At 37.5% G+C, this 16,442-nt stretch overlaps 1 protein-coding gene across 2 annotated transcripts in view; it reads right to left on the reverse strand.

Moving 5' to 3' along the window:
• Window positions 1-2,612: 2,612 nt before the first annotated feature.
• lrfn1 (leucine rich repeat and fibronectin type III domain containing 1) overlaps window positions 2,613-16,442 on the reverse strand; it is a 153,107-nt gene continuing 139,277 nt past the window's right edge. For both annotated transcript variants that reach the window (XM_026943294.3, XM_034310385.2), the window contains 2 exons: window positions 12,867-14,262; window positions 2,613-6,871 (listed from right to left, as the gene is read on the reverse strand). In XM_026943294.3, the coding sequence (XP_026799095.2) occupies window positions 6,013-6,871; window positions 12,867-14,242 (2,235 nt within the window). In that variant the 5' untranslated portion in view covers window positions 14,243-14,262 and the 3' untranslated portion in view covers window positions 2,613-6,012. The remainder of the gene's footprint in view (window positions 6,872-12,866; window positions 14,263-16,442) is intronic.

The raw sequence follows: 16,442 nt of genomic DNA on the forward strand, positions 1-16,442 counted from the left end.
GCTAGTGCTAGTGTTAGTGCTAGTGTTAGTGCTGTCAGGGTAGTGAAAAAAAAGAAACTAGCATGTACACTCTTCATGGAAATGTGGCTTGACGGAATGTGAAGCCTGGCAACATTTTATAATACAAAATCCAGTTTCATACGCAGAGTGATATTTCCAATATTAATTTGTAAAATAAATGAATTTGTAAATCAAGCGACTCCACATAAGGTCATGACCCCTGCTCCAACTAAAGGTCAGAGTGCAGAAAGCTCGGCTTGTATTCGCATTGGTGGGTCAGAAGATGTGGATTCCCAAGGTTCTTTAGTGAGAAATGGGCACAGTGGCTTAGTGGTTAGCACCTGAGGGGCTGAGGGTTCGAATCCCGCCTCTGCGCTGTGTGTGTGAAGCTTGCATGTTCTCCCCGTGCTTCAGGGGTATTCCAGTTTCCTCCCCCGGTCCAAAGACATGCACTGTAGGCTGATTGCCATCTCTAAATTGTCCATAGTGTGAGTGTGTGTGATTGTGCCCTGCGACGGGTTGGTGCCCTGTCCAGGGTCTCCCCCACCTTGTGCCCCGAGTCCCCTGGGAGAGGCTCCAGGCCCCCCGTGACCCTGTGTAGGATAAGCGGTACAGAGAATGGATGGAGGGATGGATGGGGTTCTTTAGAGGTTCTTCTGAAAACTGGAAAAAAGTAGAATTCTGATTAGTTGTCCAACAAGTCCAACCAAATCATAGATTCCCAAAAGCAAGGACACTGAATCCATCCATTTCCATCTTCTTATTTTTTATTACATTTTTTGTCTTCTTAATTTCTATATTACATAAATTCATTTATTCAGTTATTGTTTATTTTATTTAAATATTCATCTTATTTTTCTGTGCTTATTTTCTCTTTGTTGTGGTTTTTAATAATGTTTGTTTTATTTAATCTGATGTGATTATTAATATTTATTTTATCCACTGTTTGCTGCTGTTTGTTATTCTGCTTCTCTCGATCTTTCTCTCAGTTTTTTCCTAATAATGCTTAAAATACTGATATATTAATAAATACATCAATAATCTTTTTAATCGCTTTGATTTATCTTAGATTTATATACTTATATGAGAAATTACCTTCTTTTGATCATTTTGTATTCTTAATTGTAATTATTCATTGAAATTATTCATTGTTATTAATTCATAATAATTGTTATTATTATTATTATTATTATTATTATTATTATTATTATTATTATTATTATTTTTATTATATTTAAAAAAATAGATATAATAGTGATTATTAATATTACTTATTATTAATTAATATGGATTAGATATACATATGTATATAAATATCAGTTATTTATTAATCAGAAATGAAATTTTTAATTGCTATTAATGAATTCATACCAAATAATTACCTAATTATTATAAATTAAATATACATTTTTACTTAAATGTTAGTTAATGTATTATTAATCTTAAATATAATTATTAATTGTAAATGCTCACTGAGTGTCAGTCAAATGGATTTTTCTTTTTGTGATTTTTTTTAATGATGATTTTTTTTTTTATTTTCTTTTTCTTGGAAAATTGATGCATCTTGTGTCCTCACCCTTCAGGATTTCCACACAAACAAACAAATAATAATTAATAAATAAATAAATTTGTAAAAAAAAAAAATTATTAAAGCTCAAAACTCAAAATCATCCATTTATTATCCTCTGTTTTGTTCTTCTTTTTGCCATTTATTTTTATTTGCTTTGTGTCTTAATTGTAAACCATATTAAAGAAATTGTTTGATTTCGGATGATATCTGTTTATTCTTAACATGCTTTATTTTCAGTGTTACTGAGTACCAACTGATATGCAAATGAATAATAATTTAATAATAAAAACTCTGACAAATCAGCGCTGCCGTTAGCAGCCCACCCTCAGCGACACGGACCTCCACACTGAAGGCTGTTTTATTATTTTTTTTTAGGATTTTTCATTAATTACAGTGGCGCAGGATTAGCACTCATGAAGTGGAGATGCTGTAAACATGCAATGGTTTCTGCTCTTCAGTAAACACTTTTCATTTCGCCTCGTCGCTCTGTGAGTGAGTGAGTGGGTAATTAGCGAGGAGCGCTTAGCATGTTAATTAGCTCCAACTTGTGTTCATGTGCTTTAAGTTCAAGCTGCGTTTAAGAACAACATACATGCAGCGAAAAATGGCAAAAATATATATACACACAAATTGATTTACTAGTATTTAATTTTTTTATGCTATAAATGTCACTTTAATTCATTTATTAAATTAATTTTATTTACATTTCAAATAAATTTCTGCATGAGTTAAATTCACTAATATTCATATTTTGTTTTATTTGTTTGTCAGTTTGTTTATTTCACTTTTGTCTTATTTGTTTTGGGTATAAATATTTTTATTATTCATTCTTTTCATTTTTTTGTTTTGTTTATATTCTGTATTTGATTACTATTTATGTTTGCTTGTTTGTTTAAATTTGTGGGTTTGATTTCCGTGAAAAATACACTTTTTTGCTCTCAAACAAAACTGGCATTGAGGAATGAAATGACTTACGTATGATACATATTACGAACAGTTTATATATGAATATCATATACAAGTAAAAATAAGTAAAAGGTATATGTAGTATAAGTGTAAAGTATAAGTAACTATAAAGGATAATATAAGGTAGAAGTAAAAAGAAATGTATTTATTTATTTATTTATTAGCATTTTGTGTTATTTGTTTGTTTGTTTATAATTGCTTTTTAATACGTATTTGTTTTTTTACATTTTTAATTTTTATGATTTTTTTTTTCATCATTTTTATTTCAAATAAAATGAACACTGAGGAATGTTTTTTATTTCTCTGTTTTTCCCATCAATCCAATCAGACACGTCCACACACACACACACACACACGCGCTCACATACACATTGAAATTCCACACGAGTTAAGTGGTCCAAACTTTAATAAACTAAATCAGGAGGAGGATGTGACGACGCAGATTTTTAATGTAAAAAACTGGCAGCCATCACCCAGAATGCTGTGTAAAAAGTCACGTCACCTATGACTTTACATATTTGGAACACATACAGAGATAGTTCGGAATATATTCATATATGTATTTTGCATTTGCAGATTTTTTTGTTTTTTTGTTTTAATCTAGACCAGCCAGATACAATACCGATGACGATCGTACAGTCATTTCTCTGATTTTCATCACAACGTAGTCCATCCTGGCTGAGAGAGTCCAAGGAAATTCCCAGGCTCAGTTTTTTTTTTTTTTCCTTTTCTAATGAATGCAATCGGTATTTGTATGAATTATTAATATTATTTTATTTTTTAAAATTTATCTGCGTCGTATAGACTGGTCCGATGCATGTCCGATGTTCTGCATCTCGTGTCTTCTGTGCATTCAGTCATCTAAAATGATCAGACCCACGTGAGCATCGTGACTCTGGACTCTCACGTTTGGACTTTTATCATTCATTATCGCGATCATCATCTTCATCGTTTTTTTTTTTTTTTATGAAGTATTACAAAGAAAACAGAGCAGTCACATATCCACCAACCTCTCGCCGTGGCATCACATAGAAAAATAAGCATTAAACAAAAGGATGGATGTCATGTATGAAGAGTGGATGAACACATAGCAGCACATCTTCCATTGGTACACGTTCAGGAATAAGGCACCGCTGCATTATGGGAAAGGGCGTGGCGACCGTTTCTTTCTCTTTATCACCATCTCTCTCTGTGTCTGAAGCAGAACGGAGCCAGACTGTGCTTTCAAATAAAACACTGAACATGGACAACACATGACACATGAGGGAAAAAAAAGTGTGTGTGTGTGTGTGTGTGTGTGTGTGTTTATATCAGGATCCCAAAATCTGAAACTTTATTTCCATCAGTTATCGAATATTTTGTTTTAATCATGAAAATGCCAATAACACCAACATATAAACCTGAAATTGGTCTCAAATTGAATTTCAAATTATTTTCAGGGTGAATGTTTAATCCAAATAGTATCGCTTTATGCTCCCAATTTGGTAAACGTTTTTTTTTTCTGACGGAACCTCTTTTTATTGCTTCTAGAGCAACATCTGTCAACCTTTATCCATTTCGCATACAAGCTCCGCATTTTAACATCTAAGTAGCTACAAGTTATCGCTATAAAGAACATCATCTTTATTCCCCGATAAAATGTCATATAAACCAATCGTTATACAAATTTGGAACGATGAACAGTTGCGTAAGTGTTTTGAACTCTCCGCTAACAGCTCACTCTCTGGAAACCCCACTCCCTTCCCTCCATCTCACTATACTAATGTTTCATCTTGACTTTTTCTTACTTGCGAGATGAACTGACGCGGTGTCCTTGCTTTCTGTCACGGTGAGTAGAGAATGTTTTGCGTTCATTAACATGAAATCAAATCTATCAACGTATGTCTGACTTTGCTAACATTATACACATTTACAGTTAACATCAATCAGCTAGATTTATGAGACATGCACCAAAAGCTTTAGTGCACTGTCTGAAATACAAAACAGACAGAAAAAAGATTAGACCTACAACAAAATGTCAGCTCGAACATTTCACAAGTAATTTTAATGGGAGTGATAATTAGAAAGTAAAAACACTGTTTGGTACGCCTGCATTTTAAGCAGATCAACAGTGAAAATGTCAGCCATGTGCAAACATTTCTCAGTTTCTACAAAGGATCAAACTCTTTTACAGTTTACTGTGTTTTTTTTTAATCCCTCACTTCTGTTGGACTTTGCATTATTCCTCTTCCTGGTTGGCAGGTCTGTTTCACGTCTGTTTCATCATGCACACCTCTGACTCCTCCCACTCCAGAGCCACTTAAACACCCCCTCCAGATGCACCAATCCCATTCCAGCACATTTCAGATTTTAGTTGATTAAAACTGAAAACATGCTGTGAATATTGACCAAGTGGCTGCGGTAGCATTCAGAAATCTGACTGGAGCATTAGAAATCCACAAATGCTAACTGTACCACTACTGTTAGTGATGGGAAATGGGCAGGGCAAGTGATGCGACAAAGTTCAGCAAAGTTCAACGTAACAGTGACAGTGGTGTATTTGTTTTCCCCCAATTGTGAAAGATTTTTTTTTGTTCCAAATATTCACTCCTACTCTGAGATCCTAAGCCTGTCAGTGAGACTCACTTTACTGCTAAAAGCTTCAAGTGTTTGAACAGCATCAGTGTTTTTGCCATCTTATTTTTGTACATTAAACCATTTAAGCCTGTTTTTGAAGGTCACCCTGACACTAGGAGAGAGTGACACATTACACAGTTGCATTTTATACACAAGCATGTCCTTTCAGAATTACTATTTTTAAGTGAAGGATGAAGGATTTGTGGTCAAATGTGTCGTTTTTTTTTATCCATTCTCAAGCTAGCTTGTGTGGATATCACTCTGAAACCATGGCAACTGACGGTAAAGTAAACATAGTAAGTTCTGCGAGATACCAGTGGAGAGGGATTTGACTGCCACAAGGTGAAAAATGGCTGCCAGTGTGCAGAGTATGCCTGGAGGGAATTTTCAGGTGGCTCAGGAATAAGAGGAACACACAAATGACATAAAATTGAACTGGTGTTCCAGGAGTGTTATAGTCTATACTAGAGGTGCGTATTGGGACTGGGATCCTGCAGGACCCAACAAAAATGTCATGGCAGGGGGAAGTTTTTAACTTGTTGAGTGCAGTTGGATATGAAGCTAGTCACATTTCTTAACACGAGCATGTTTACAATGCATGACAGATTTACTACTTTCATTAACCCCTCATCAGTAACTGCAGTTTCCTGGTCAAGATCAAGGAATTTGTCAGAAAACTGTGGGAGCAGGCAAGATTGCCCTCACCTCCAGTCTTAGTCTAGTCTGGAATTATACTAGTGAATTAGTAAACACTAATAAGCAATATTAGTGATTTTGTTTGAGAAATTTAGTAAAATTGAATTCACCTATGATAACCGATGAAATAAAGATAGTTGGGACCCCAATGTATATGTATTTGTTCACACTGTGCTCTCGAGCATCCATTCAGTGCTGCTGCTGAACGTGATGCGGCGTTCAGTCGGAGGCGAGACATCAAGCTGTGAGCTGGATTTGTGGCGGCGGGCACGGGCCCGTCTCGGGTAACTGTGGCTCTGGAAGAGCGTGTAGTCCCCATCAAAGGAGAAGCGGTGCCTCGCCCTTGCCAGCTCACCTGGCAGCAACCCAATGGCCGCTGCCGTCCGCTTCCTGTCCCTGTCGCTTGTGCTGGTGCCCATGGGGCAAAGCGACATGGTGGAGCCTGTCAGGCTGCTGTCCGTCTGGGCATCATCTGAAGGTGGGGCTCCTAAACTTGCCCTGCGGGATGGCGGAATGGGTGGAGCAGGTACGAGAGCCAAAGCCGCCACCTCTGAGTTAACCGGAGGTGTCAATGCCTTCTCTTCCTGCTGAGTCTCATTCTCAAGGCTAAGTAGCGCAATAGCATGGCTATCTGTACCAACCGGAGACTCGCCTACATGCTCCTGTTTCTTTGATGTAGCACGGCCCGACTGGTGGATGCTTACAGACGTTCCACCTTTGACCTTGGAGGCATCGGCCGTGCCATATGCCTTGTATCGGATCATCAGGATGACGATGAAGACGAGCACAGAGGCCACAATGACGCCACCGATGATGATGATCATGGTGCCACCCAGGAACTGTGCTTGAGCAAACTGGCACTGGCCGGTCTCAGGTGCGGTGCGGAAGTGGACACAGCCCACCACACGTGTGGCAGTGAGGGACGTGATGCCATCATCGTACACGGCAAGGACACACAACTCGTACTCACGTCCCGCCGCCAGGTCGTTGATCCGGAACGTCTTGCTCTCAGAGGGAATCATCCTAGAGTGATAGAGAAAGAAACAGAGACAGAGTCCGGACAGAAAGTTGGATTAGAAATAAATTATGAGTAAAAAAAAATCTGTTTATGATGCTGACACAAGTGCATACAGCTGTAAATTGGCACATCTGATATTGGTACAAATTTCCGTAGCTGGAAGTTTGTAATTCTAATCATAATCTCGTTAGAAATCTATATAAGTTTTTGGCTTTTCTACCAATCTCCAAAGTTCTGACTAGTCCTGGTTGTGCTCTGATTAAATAACAATTAAATGGATTTTTAAGCTTGAGTTTGTTTAAATAATCTTCCTCTCTCCGGAAAAAAATGCCTCTGGTCTGTTCCCAATGATTCATAGTTTTCTGAAACTGAAGACACATGAATCTCTATAGAAAAGTCTGAGGGGGATGGGGAGGTGTCACCTGAAGAATTGGCAGCATGTCAGTGTGAGTGATGTCCTGAGAATAAGAGGTCAGAAGATATACATGGAGATCACATATTATCCACAAGAACAAAGGAGCATGTTCTATGGTTGATATAAGGACATCTGATGTGCTGGTTTGTACAAAAATGGTAATGAATGGTTAATGTTTGGGGGAAAGGGCAGGGGCAGGGTTAGCACTCATTCTCGCTTGGTAGAAATCCCATGAATTTTGCACAGGAGGAATATTACATGTCTGGACTAGTGATAACCTGATGAGATACTCAGTATTACATTGAGGCAGATACCGGGTTGCTATCAAATTGGATTTGACATATTTTCCATTCATGTTCAGTAAGATCTTTATACTAGTTAGGGTCATGGTGAATCTGGAAACTCTGGACATGAAGCAGAAAGATACCCACAATGAGATGCCGGTCCATCACAGGGCAGCATGCAGACTCTCATTCACACCTTGGGGTAATTTAGCATAGTCAAGCCACCTTTTGGGAGATGGGAGGAAACCAGAGGACTCACAAGGAAATGTTTGAAACTCCACACTGGCAGAAACCCAAGCTCAGGATCGAACAGAGATGCTGTGTCACAGCAGATCACTGGTCCACATAGTTGATTTGGTGCAGTTTTTACTCCGGATGCCCTTCCTGACACAACCCTCCCCAATTTTATCTGGGCTTGGGACTGGTACTGGTACTGGGAGTGCACTGTCGTGTGTAGCCCCAGTGGCTGGGGTTGGTTCTCTGGTCGGGAATCGTACCTGGGCCGCAGTAGTGAGAGCGCCGAGGCCTAACCACTAGTCCTCCAGGGACCCTGAGATGGCATTGTAATGTACTGGTTATAAATTAGAATCAAATTAGAAATCATACTTATCTTTTTGCCAATGTGTTAACATAAGCTGCATGCAAATATAAGCTCTCACTAGCTTACGACTATACGTAGGCTGCTTATATGTGTCCTCCTACATGGTTTGGCATTACTTCAAGTAAGTAAGACCTCTCCTACACAGTCTTGGACACACTTTCCTCATACACATAGCTCTTTGAAACTGGCTGAACTTTCCCATCAAGGGGTCTTCTTTTAGCAGTGAGTGCGTTTTTCATCGAAGTAAATCACTGACCTATTAGAACGACCCCATTGCAAGATGAAAAAAATGGCGCAGATCTTCACTTTTAACTGGACTTAAGTGCATCATCTAAATTATATGTGGCAATTAACACATCTTGTGAGAAGACATCATGACAAACATCCGGTCAAGCATGCCAATGTAAGCAAATTATACCCCATTTTCGTTTAAAGCTAATATATATGCATTTTTTCTATGCTAATCTCTCAAAAGCACCCTGCATTTGCGTTTGCTTTATAAAAGTCCTCCTACAAGAAGACTCTCAATAAATGAGTTTTTTCCACATTCACACATCGGCTAACACTTCACAACTGCCAATATTGAGATGCTGGTGATTAACACGCTCGTACATGAATTTCTGGCATTTCCACCCACACACACACACACACTCCCGGCTTCCCAGCTCTCTGACATTTGGGCAAAATGTAAAAAAGAGTGTGCTGCATCCTTCTTAGCTTAGAGAGAGAAACACAGGACATTTCATCTAAGGAAAAGCTACACAATTAGCATCTTTTTTTTTATCTCCCATATGCTTCCATCCCAAAGAGTCAATCCATTTTAGTACTTGTTTATAATGGGACTCATGTGAGCAATCAAGGATGTAAGATGCATTGTGTGATCTCAAGGATGTGCAGCAAACTTCATCCATCATGCTAATGTTTATGACACATCAATTTATCATTTCATGGTAATTTGCTTGTAAAACTAGCTTTGGAAATTTACGATGCCACAGACCTCTCTGTTTGCACATTTCAGGTAAGACACAACAGGTAGAAATGACAAATGTAGTCATTTTTCATATTTTTGGAGGAACTGCATCTATAAAATGTCTTCTCTTAAAATGCAAAAATAAAAAATATGACATAAAACTCAACAGAAATGTGTTTTTTTTTAACTGACTTTAAAAAAAGTCCGCCCACTTCACAATTACGTCATGTTTTATATGTCGATTTAAGTATCCTTCCATTATAACCACACTATCAGAACACATTTTATTTTTAAAATTGTTTTTTATCCCTAATTAGAAGCTTATAACAGTGGAATTTCTCAAACTGTTCATTATTGTTGGATTTATGTTCGATATTACACTAAAAATGGCAAAAATATAACAGTGCATTTTCTTGATTAAACAAAAAAGAAAAAAAAAATTTCCATAAAAAAGTATTGATCTGAAGTCACCATTTTAATTGTAAGCCTAATTTGCAAAAATAAATATGATTTTATGAAAAAGTTACCATACAAAAACAAATAAGAATATCAGCAATCAACTGCCAAACTTAATTATATCTGAAATCTTTTTTTTGTTTGTTTTAAACAATAAAAAAATTGTTCAAAATGTTCTTTGAAAGTCGTTCTTTTTTTCTGAAAAAAAAATTTTAATTCTAAATTCATCAAAATTAATTCAAAGTTTTTATTAAGTATGGAAATTTATGCATGTTTAATTAGATGTAACTTCATCTGCATAGAAAAATCTATATTTTGAAAAAGGTTTTAAAAAATAATAAAATATCAGGAATCGACTGATCAAAGATTTACTGATTATATCTATTGTTAAAAAATATTAATACAGTGGTTAAAAATGATAAGATTCTATACTGAAAACTGACATTAAAAACTGTGATATTTTCTCGCTTTAACAATATAGAAATGATTTTCCATCCATTTTTTTCTCTTTTCTCTTGAGGGTGATTTCACTCTCTAATTGTTAAATTATATATATTAATTCTAACATCATCAACAGACTAGACTGTTGGTTTTATTCAAAACCAAATTTAAGCATGTTTAATGAGACAAAGCTTCATTTACATAAAAGAATATGTAAATGAAAAAAGTTTGATATTTACTGTTTAAAAAATTATAAATATAATGTTATTAAATTATTCTTTATCCACCTGTAGAGTCTAGTCTTAATTATAAACCATAAACCAAGCTAAATTTAAGGGAATATTTGAATAACACTTTTAAATCTAGTACACTATTATATAGTACATAAAGATGTACATTATTTTGATTTACAGATTTATTGCCTTTTTATATTTATGAATTACTCTGACAGACCAGCATGTTCTCATTTAATAAATCTGCCTCGTTCTTTATGAAACCTGTTTCTATATAAATCCCTTTGTTCAAAAACTGAAGCTTGCCAGTAATTTTACGACTGTGGCCTTGCTCAACTTACACTGGTTTATGAGAAGTACGCTTCTTCCTCTCAGGTATTTTCTCTCATTTTTTTGTTTTTTTTTTCCCCACAGATGCTATGCTATACTTCTGGGCCACAAAGTCATTTTGGCTTCATTACACCAGAGACACTTTACTGGTTTCACATCTTTCTTTTTTAGTTTATTTTTATTTTTATTATCCTTGAAATACACTAGTGTATGTCACATTTCAGCAGAATGGATGTGATTTGCCCTTAAGTTCAAGCCTTGCTAATGTTTAATTATGACATATCGTCTGATTTGTGTCTGATCTAAGGTTACTCCAAGCAGCTAATGAACCAAAAAATTTGTGATTAATAGCTGGGTGGCTTTTGTAAATTGAATTTTTTTTCTGAAAATATTCCAAAGCAATGTATTTTTTTCTATACATCTAACACTCTTCAAGTTACAGACTATATATACAATATACCTGACACATATGCAGTGCATTTTGCTGAATCATGAACACTCTAGACGTTCTTTACAGCTAGTAAACCATGTAAACATCCCTGCATAGTGCAGTCCAGCACAATTCCCCTTTGCTCTATAATATTCTATACACTTAAGCATATAACTAAACACCTAAATCTCATTTAGACCTGATACTAGCATTAAAAAATTAGTAAATGGATGAAAGTCAAAACCAGGAAACACGGAAATCTAGAAAACAAGGACTTAATACACTGAATGCATGATAAGACTTGGCAATGAAACAGTAGGGTTTAAATAGACACTCTAATTAAAGGCTAACAGTTAACAGGTGAACACAGTGGGGTAACAGACCAATGACAAAGCAGGGGCGGAGACAGGACCAAACCCAAACCATGTCAAAACAAACAAAAGTACATGGAAATGAAGGACAAGCACGAGCAACTTAAAATATTCCTCAAGTAAAATTAACATCAAATTAATGACTCGGGTAAAATTAAAATTCAATAAAAAGTGTCTTATTTGTTAAACAGAATTGTACTCACTAAGTGTTTGCATGCACTAAATTTTTTTTATCTCTATCCACAAAAGGATATATGTAACAAATTTTTACAAGGTGGCAACATTCTATATCTTAATCATAATTTTATATTTTTATTCATTTTCCCACATCATGTTTCACTTACATCTTTTAAATCATCTTTCACTTACCCTTTCACTATAAAAATCATGCAGTGTATAATTATACAGTAATTATATAGTGAGTATATATACTGTATACTCACTGTATATGCATAATGACAGTGGTTACTTAATCGAAGTAGCCAAATGAAGGGAAATAAACATGTTTTTGTCTTTACAAATTTAGCTGAATAAAAAAGTCCCCATTAGAACTAATCTCACAAATTCATTCATTCATCAGATTTTCAGTATGCACTTTATCTAGGTCAGGATGGGGCAGTAGATCCATGGATCCTATTCTGAGGCAGAAATGGATCCTGGATAGGATACCAGTCCATCGCTGGATACCACCCATCAACACACACACACACACACACACATACATTCATACCTAGAGGCAATTTATCATAGCCAATCCACCTACATGCATGTTTTTTTAGGTGGGAGGAAACCAGAGAACCCTGAGGAAATCCACACAGACACAGGGAGAACATGCAAAACTCGACATAGATCCCCAGGTCCCTGGTACAGTAAGGCAGCAACGCTACCCACTGCACCACCATGTCGACCAGGGATTAAATTTGTAAAGACAAAAATATATGGACTCCGTGTTGGTCTGGCATCTAATTCAGGATGTTTTATCCAGTTCACACCTAGTATTTTTGGGCTCGTAACCAGGAAAAGTACTTACTGAAAATGTATTAATGATGAAAAATGTCTCCATTAAAACTAATCTTATAAAAGCACTTTATGCAAAGAGGTACATGGTTCAATTAAATGGTGTAAATCTAGCATGTTACTACCTGCCTACCTGCAGACAACACTGAAAGATCCCTAGCAGTATTCTTTCTTTGTCCTGTAAGCCTCATATCTGTATTTGTATGTGTTTAGAACATACTATGTGTTCAATCCAAATAATTTAGCAGACCCCTAATTCCTAGTTAACTCCATTATTCAGGAAATCCTAGAACAAGTTGTCAATAACAACACATGTGAGGTCTGCACATGGCCATTGGTATCATTTCATTGGCAACAGTTGACTTATAACACCATGTTTAAATGATGACAAATAGTAGTATATAAAGTCAGCAATCACTTTGCCATAAAAAATAATACTCCATTTTCCTTACCTATAGACGAGAGTGTCATCCATAGTACTGTTATACTGGATCTGGTACATCCTTATTCCAGGAATATGTCTCTCTGAAGGCCAGTGGATCATGGCTGAATTGGAAGTCAGCTCATCCACCACCACCCTCTTGTCCTGTTGCTTGGTGTCATTGTTGCCAGATTTAGTGGAGGTGGTGATGTCAGACAGGCCAGGGTCAGCCTCCTTCATGTGACTGGTGTTGTTGACAAACAACGGCAGTGGGATCATGTTTATCTCTACGGCTGCCGTGGCTATTCCTGCAGCATTCGAGGCGACACAGTTGAACGCCCCGCTGTCTTTCAGGGTTGTAATCAGTATGTCCAGAGTGCCGTTATCGTACAGGATGGTACGTGAGTTATTGTGGACCAGTTTTCCATCAGGAAAGCGCCAGTGAATGGCAGGATCTGGATCACCCATGGCCTTACACTTGAGCGTGACGCCTTGGCCTTCCATCACGTACGGCTTAGTAACGTGGTGCTTGATAATGAGAGGGGGTTCACAGATAAACTCCTCCTCCTGAATAGACCAGAAGTACTTGTCCATAAGATGATCAGGTGAGGCGCAAGTCTCCAGGTCATCCTTTCGGGTGAGCCTGCGCAACCACAACAACTCACAGTTACAGTGCAGTGGGTTCCCACCAAAACTCACTGTCAGCCTAGAGGAACCAGAGGAACCCTTAGGATCAGACAGCACTTGAGCATGCTGGAAGAGGGAGTCTGGAGGCAGCTTCTGCAAACGGTTGGACGTCATGTCCAAGCGGACCAGTTTGGTGAGTAGCGTGAAAGTCCCAGCTTCTATGTGATCGATAAGATTATGATCCAATGTTAGCGTGTTGATGTTGGTCATCCTGGCTATAGCCTCCCACGGCAACGTCCTCAGGTTGTTGTAAGACAAATCCAAATCCTCAATAGTGGATACAAACTCGTCAAAGGAGGAAGGGTCAATATGGTGGATCTGGTTGTTCCCCAGGATGAGATGCCGAAGGTTGACCAAACCTTTCAGCTGGTCATTCTTTATATCAGTCAGTCGGTTGCCATCCATATGAAGCGCCCTTAATGCTTTGAGTCCAACAAAGGCATGAGGTGCAATCTGGCTTATGGTATTGCGGGATAGTGTCAGGTGCACCAGGCTTGTCATGTTTAAAAAGTCCTTCCTACGGACAGCCGTGATGAAGTTGTCTGTGAGCCTCAACTCTACGGTCTTGCGGTCAATAGTGTGCGGCACAAATAGGAGTCCAGTCTTGGCACAAAGCAAGGTCAGGGTGGGAGAGATGGTCTGGCAGATACATCGGCCTGGGCACTGCTGTCCTCTCACCAGAACCCCAAACAGCATCATGCACAAAATGAACCGCTCCATGGTTTATCAGCTTCCTCGTCCTGCAGATCACACAAACCAGGACACAAACAAAGATATCCATCAGTACAGGTGCAGCCTTCAACTTTCCTGACAGAATGCATACGTGGGCAGTGGACAGTGAGCTCATCAAATAACATTTAAGGAGATAAGTAAGTTGTCTCTGTTTTCCAATGTTGACATTACCATTACCATAATTAATCAAATAGCATTCTCACAAATGCTGATAGAATTGTGGTTGATTTTTCATAGGCCACAAAGGTGACATAACAATTGATCTATTGTTGTGTATTTAAGCAAACAAACAAGATTTCCAATTTATTTCCATTGAAGTCCAACTGCTATATAACTTGACACAACATGACAATCTCAAATAACAATTTTCTGCCTTTGTATTTCATACCTAACTATGGAATAAAACACGCAGTGTTGTGTGTGACCTGATATTGAGTTACTGTTACCACCCCAAAGTTGTTTTTTTCCCATAACAGCATGTCTTGAAGCATTGTATTCCTCTTATACCAATTTGGCAACACTTACAATATTTTTATTAAATAATATTGTAACAATCTCATTAGTTTTGGCCATGATATGGCTGCCTTGGACTTCATTTCCCATCAGCCCCATCAGCCTACAACAGATCATATTCCCTCTGTATTGTGTCTCACCCTTGATTAGCGTGTCTGTTTAAGTTCTGAGTTTTCTCTGTTTATATGCTAAGCTTCTGCTGCTTGTGGCCTGCTGTGTGTTTCATAGCACATTTCCCTAACTATTGTTTTGCTCAACTTATGATTCTTCATTTGTTTGTCTTTTGTTTAATAAAAACCCTGCACTTGCACCCACCTCCATTATCTGACAAATGTCACATTATGCATTTTATCCATTTATACTTACATTTAATGTTCGTGAAACAATTTAGTTCCTCTTCTAACATATGTTATAGTAGCTAATAAGACAAAAAATGCAGCATGTCATGTTGCTAAGAAACCACAAAGTGTAAATTTCTCTGTCCTGAAGATGACGGAAGACATCCTCCATGCAAGGCCCTGTGAATAAGCTGTTACCTATGTATTAGAATGAGCATGTTAATATAAATCCATGCTACTGTCAGTAGAAAATTAATCAACCTTCACCTTCAGAAACAACACCATCAAAATCCAGAAATCAAGAGCACTGTGGGACAATATCTTGTTAAGTCATTTTAAATAAATGTGAAAAGAATTTTGCTAAATAAAGAACCTTTAACAAACCCTTGCCCTGGTGACTTCTTAAGAAATAAGGGGTTAAATCTCAACTCAGCAGAAAGTCAGCAGAAAAGAGAGCCATCACACACACCTCATACACTTCCACCACTTTATAGCCCTCCTGAGAAATACACAAGTGTTATTCCTGCTCAGGTATCACTGATGCCCCAATTAAAGGACAAACCCGGTGCTTAAACTTGACACATAGGAACGTATGAAGTATTAACGTCACCCAAAAATGGCAGGAAGATTTCCAAAGGGAAACAAGGTTGCCTTCTGAAAAGTTCTATAGGATTTTAGAGTAAATGGTCCAGTGAAATTTCAGTTGGTGGAGAGGCTTAATTATACGACAGATTGTGGCAGTACACCCAAAGGGACGTGAAGTGCCCTCAACTCAGACTGTGATATGGTTTGATAGGTCTAATGTGCCGATTGCTGACAGTCTCTCTGTCTGATCCCCAGTCAGCCATATCGATTTCTCTACATCGCCAGGAAGAGGGAAAAAAAGAAATGAATTTCTCGGGTGTAATAACCAAGATCCTCAACGGAATCTGAAGCTCCATCTTTCCCTGTTTTTTTCTCAGATGGAGCTTTTCAGGCCCTGCTGCTTATGAAGGTACACATTCCGGCCAAATGTTGATGAGTCACTTCCTATGACTCTGCTGTAGGCAAGCTCAAGGGCATGATGCTGAAGGTTTGGACATGTCGATGGTTAAATAGCGAACAGCAGATTACAGGACAAATACTGCTATTTTGTATCATTATGTTAGCTAAAATGATCTTTTGGATCTAGAACACATTGTTACTAGGAACACTTACAGGAAAATGACATGCAACCTTTCACATGTCATTATGTAAAAACTGTGAATGTTATGACCTGAAATTGCTGAATTCACGTAACAAATGTGACATCAATATGAGCTCAAGTCAAAATAAACTAATTGTGTGTAAAAATCGCG

Source organism: Pangasianodon hypophthalmus, chromosome 14 (genome assembly GCF_027358585.1).
Source record: "Pangasianodon hypophthalmus isolate fPanHyp1 chromosome 14, fPanHyp1.pri, whole genome shotgun sequence".
Taxonomy (NCBI): domain Eukaryota; kingdom Metazoa; phylum Chordata; class Actinopteri; order Siluriformes; family Pangasiidae; genus Pangasianodon; species Pangasianodon hypophthalmus.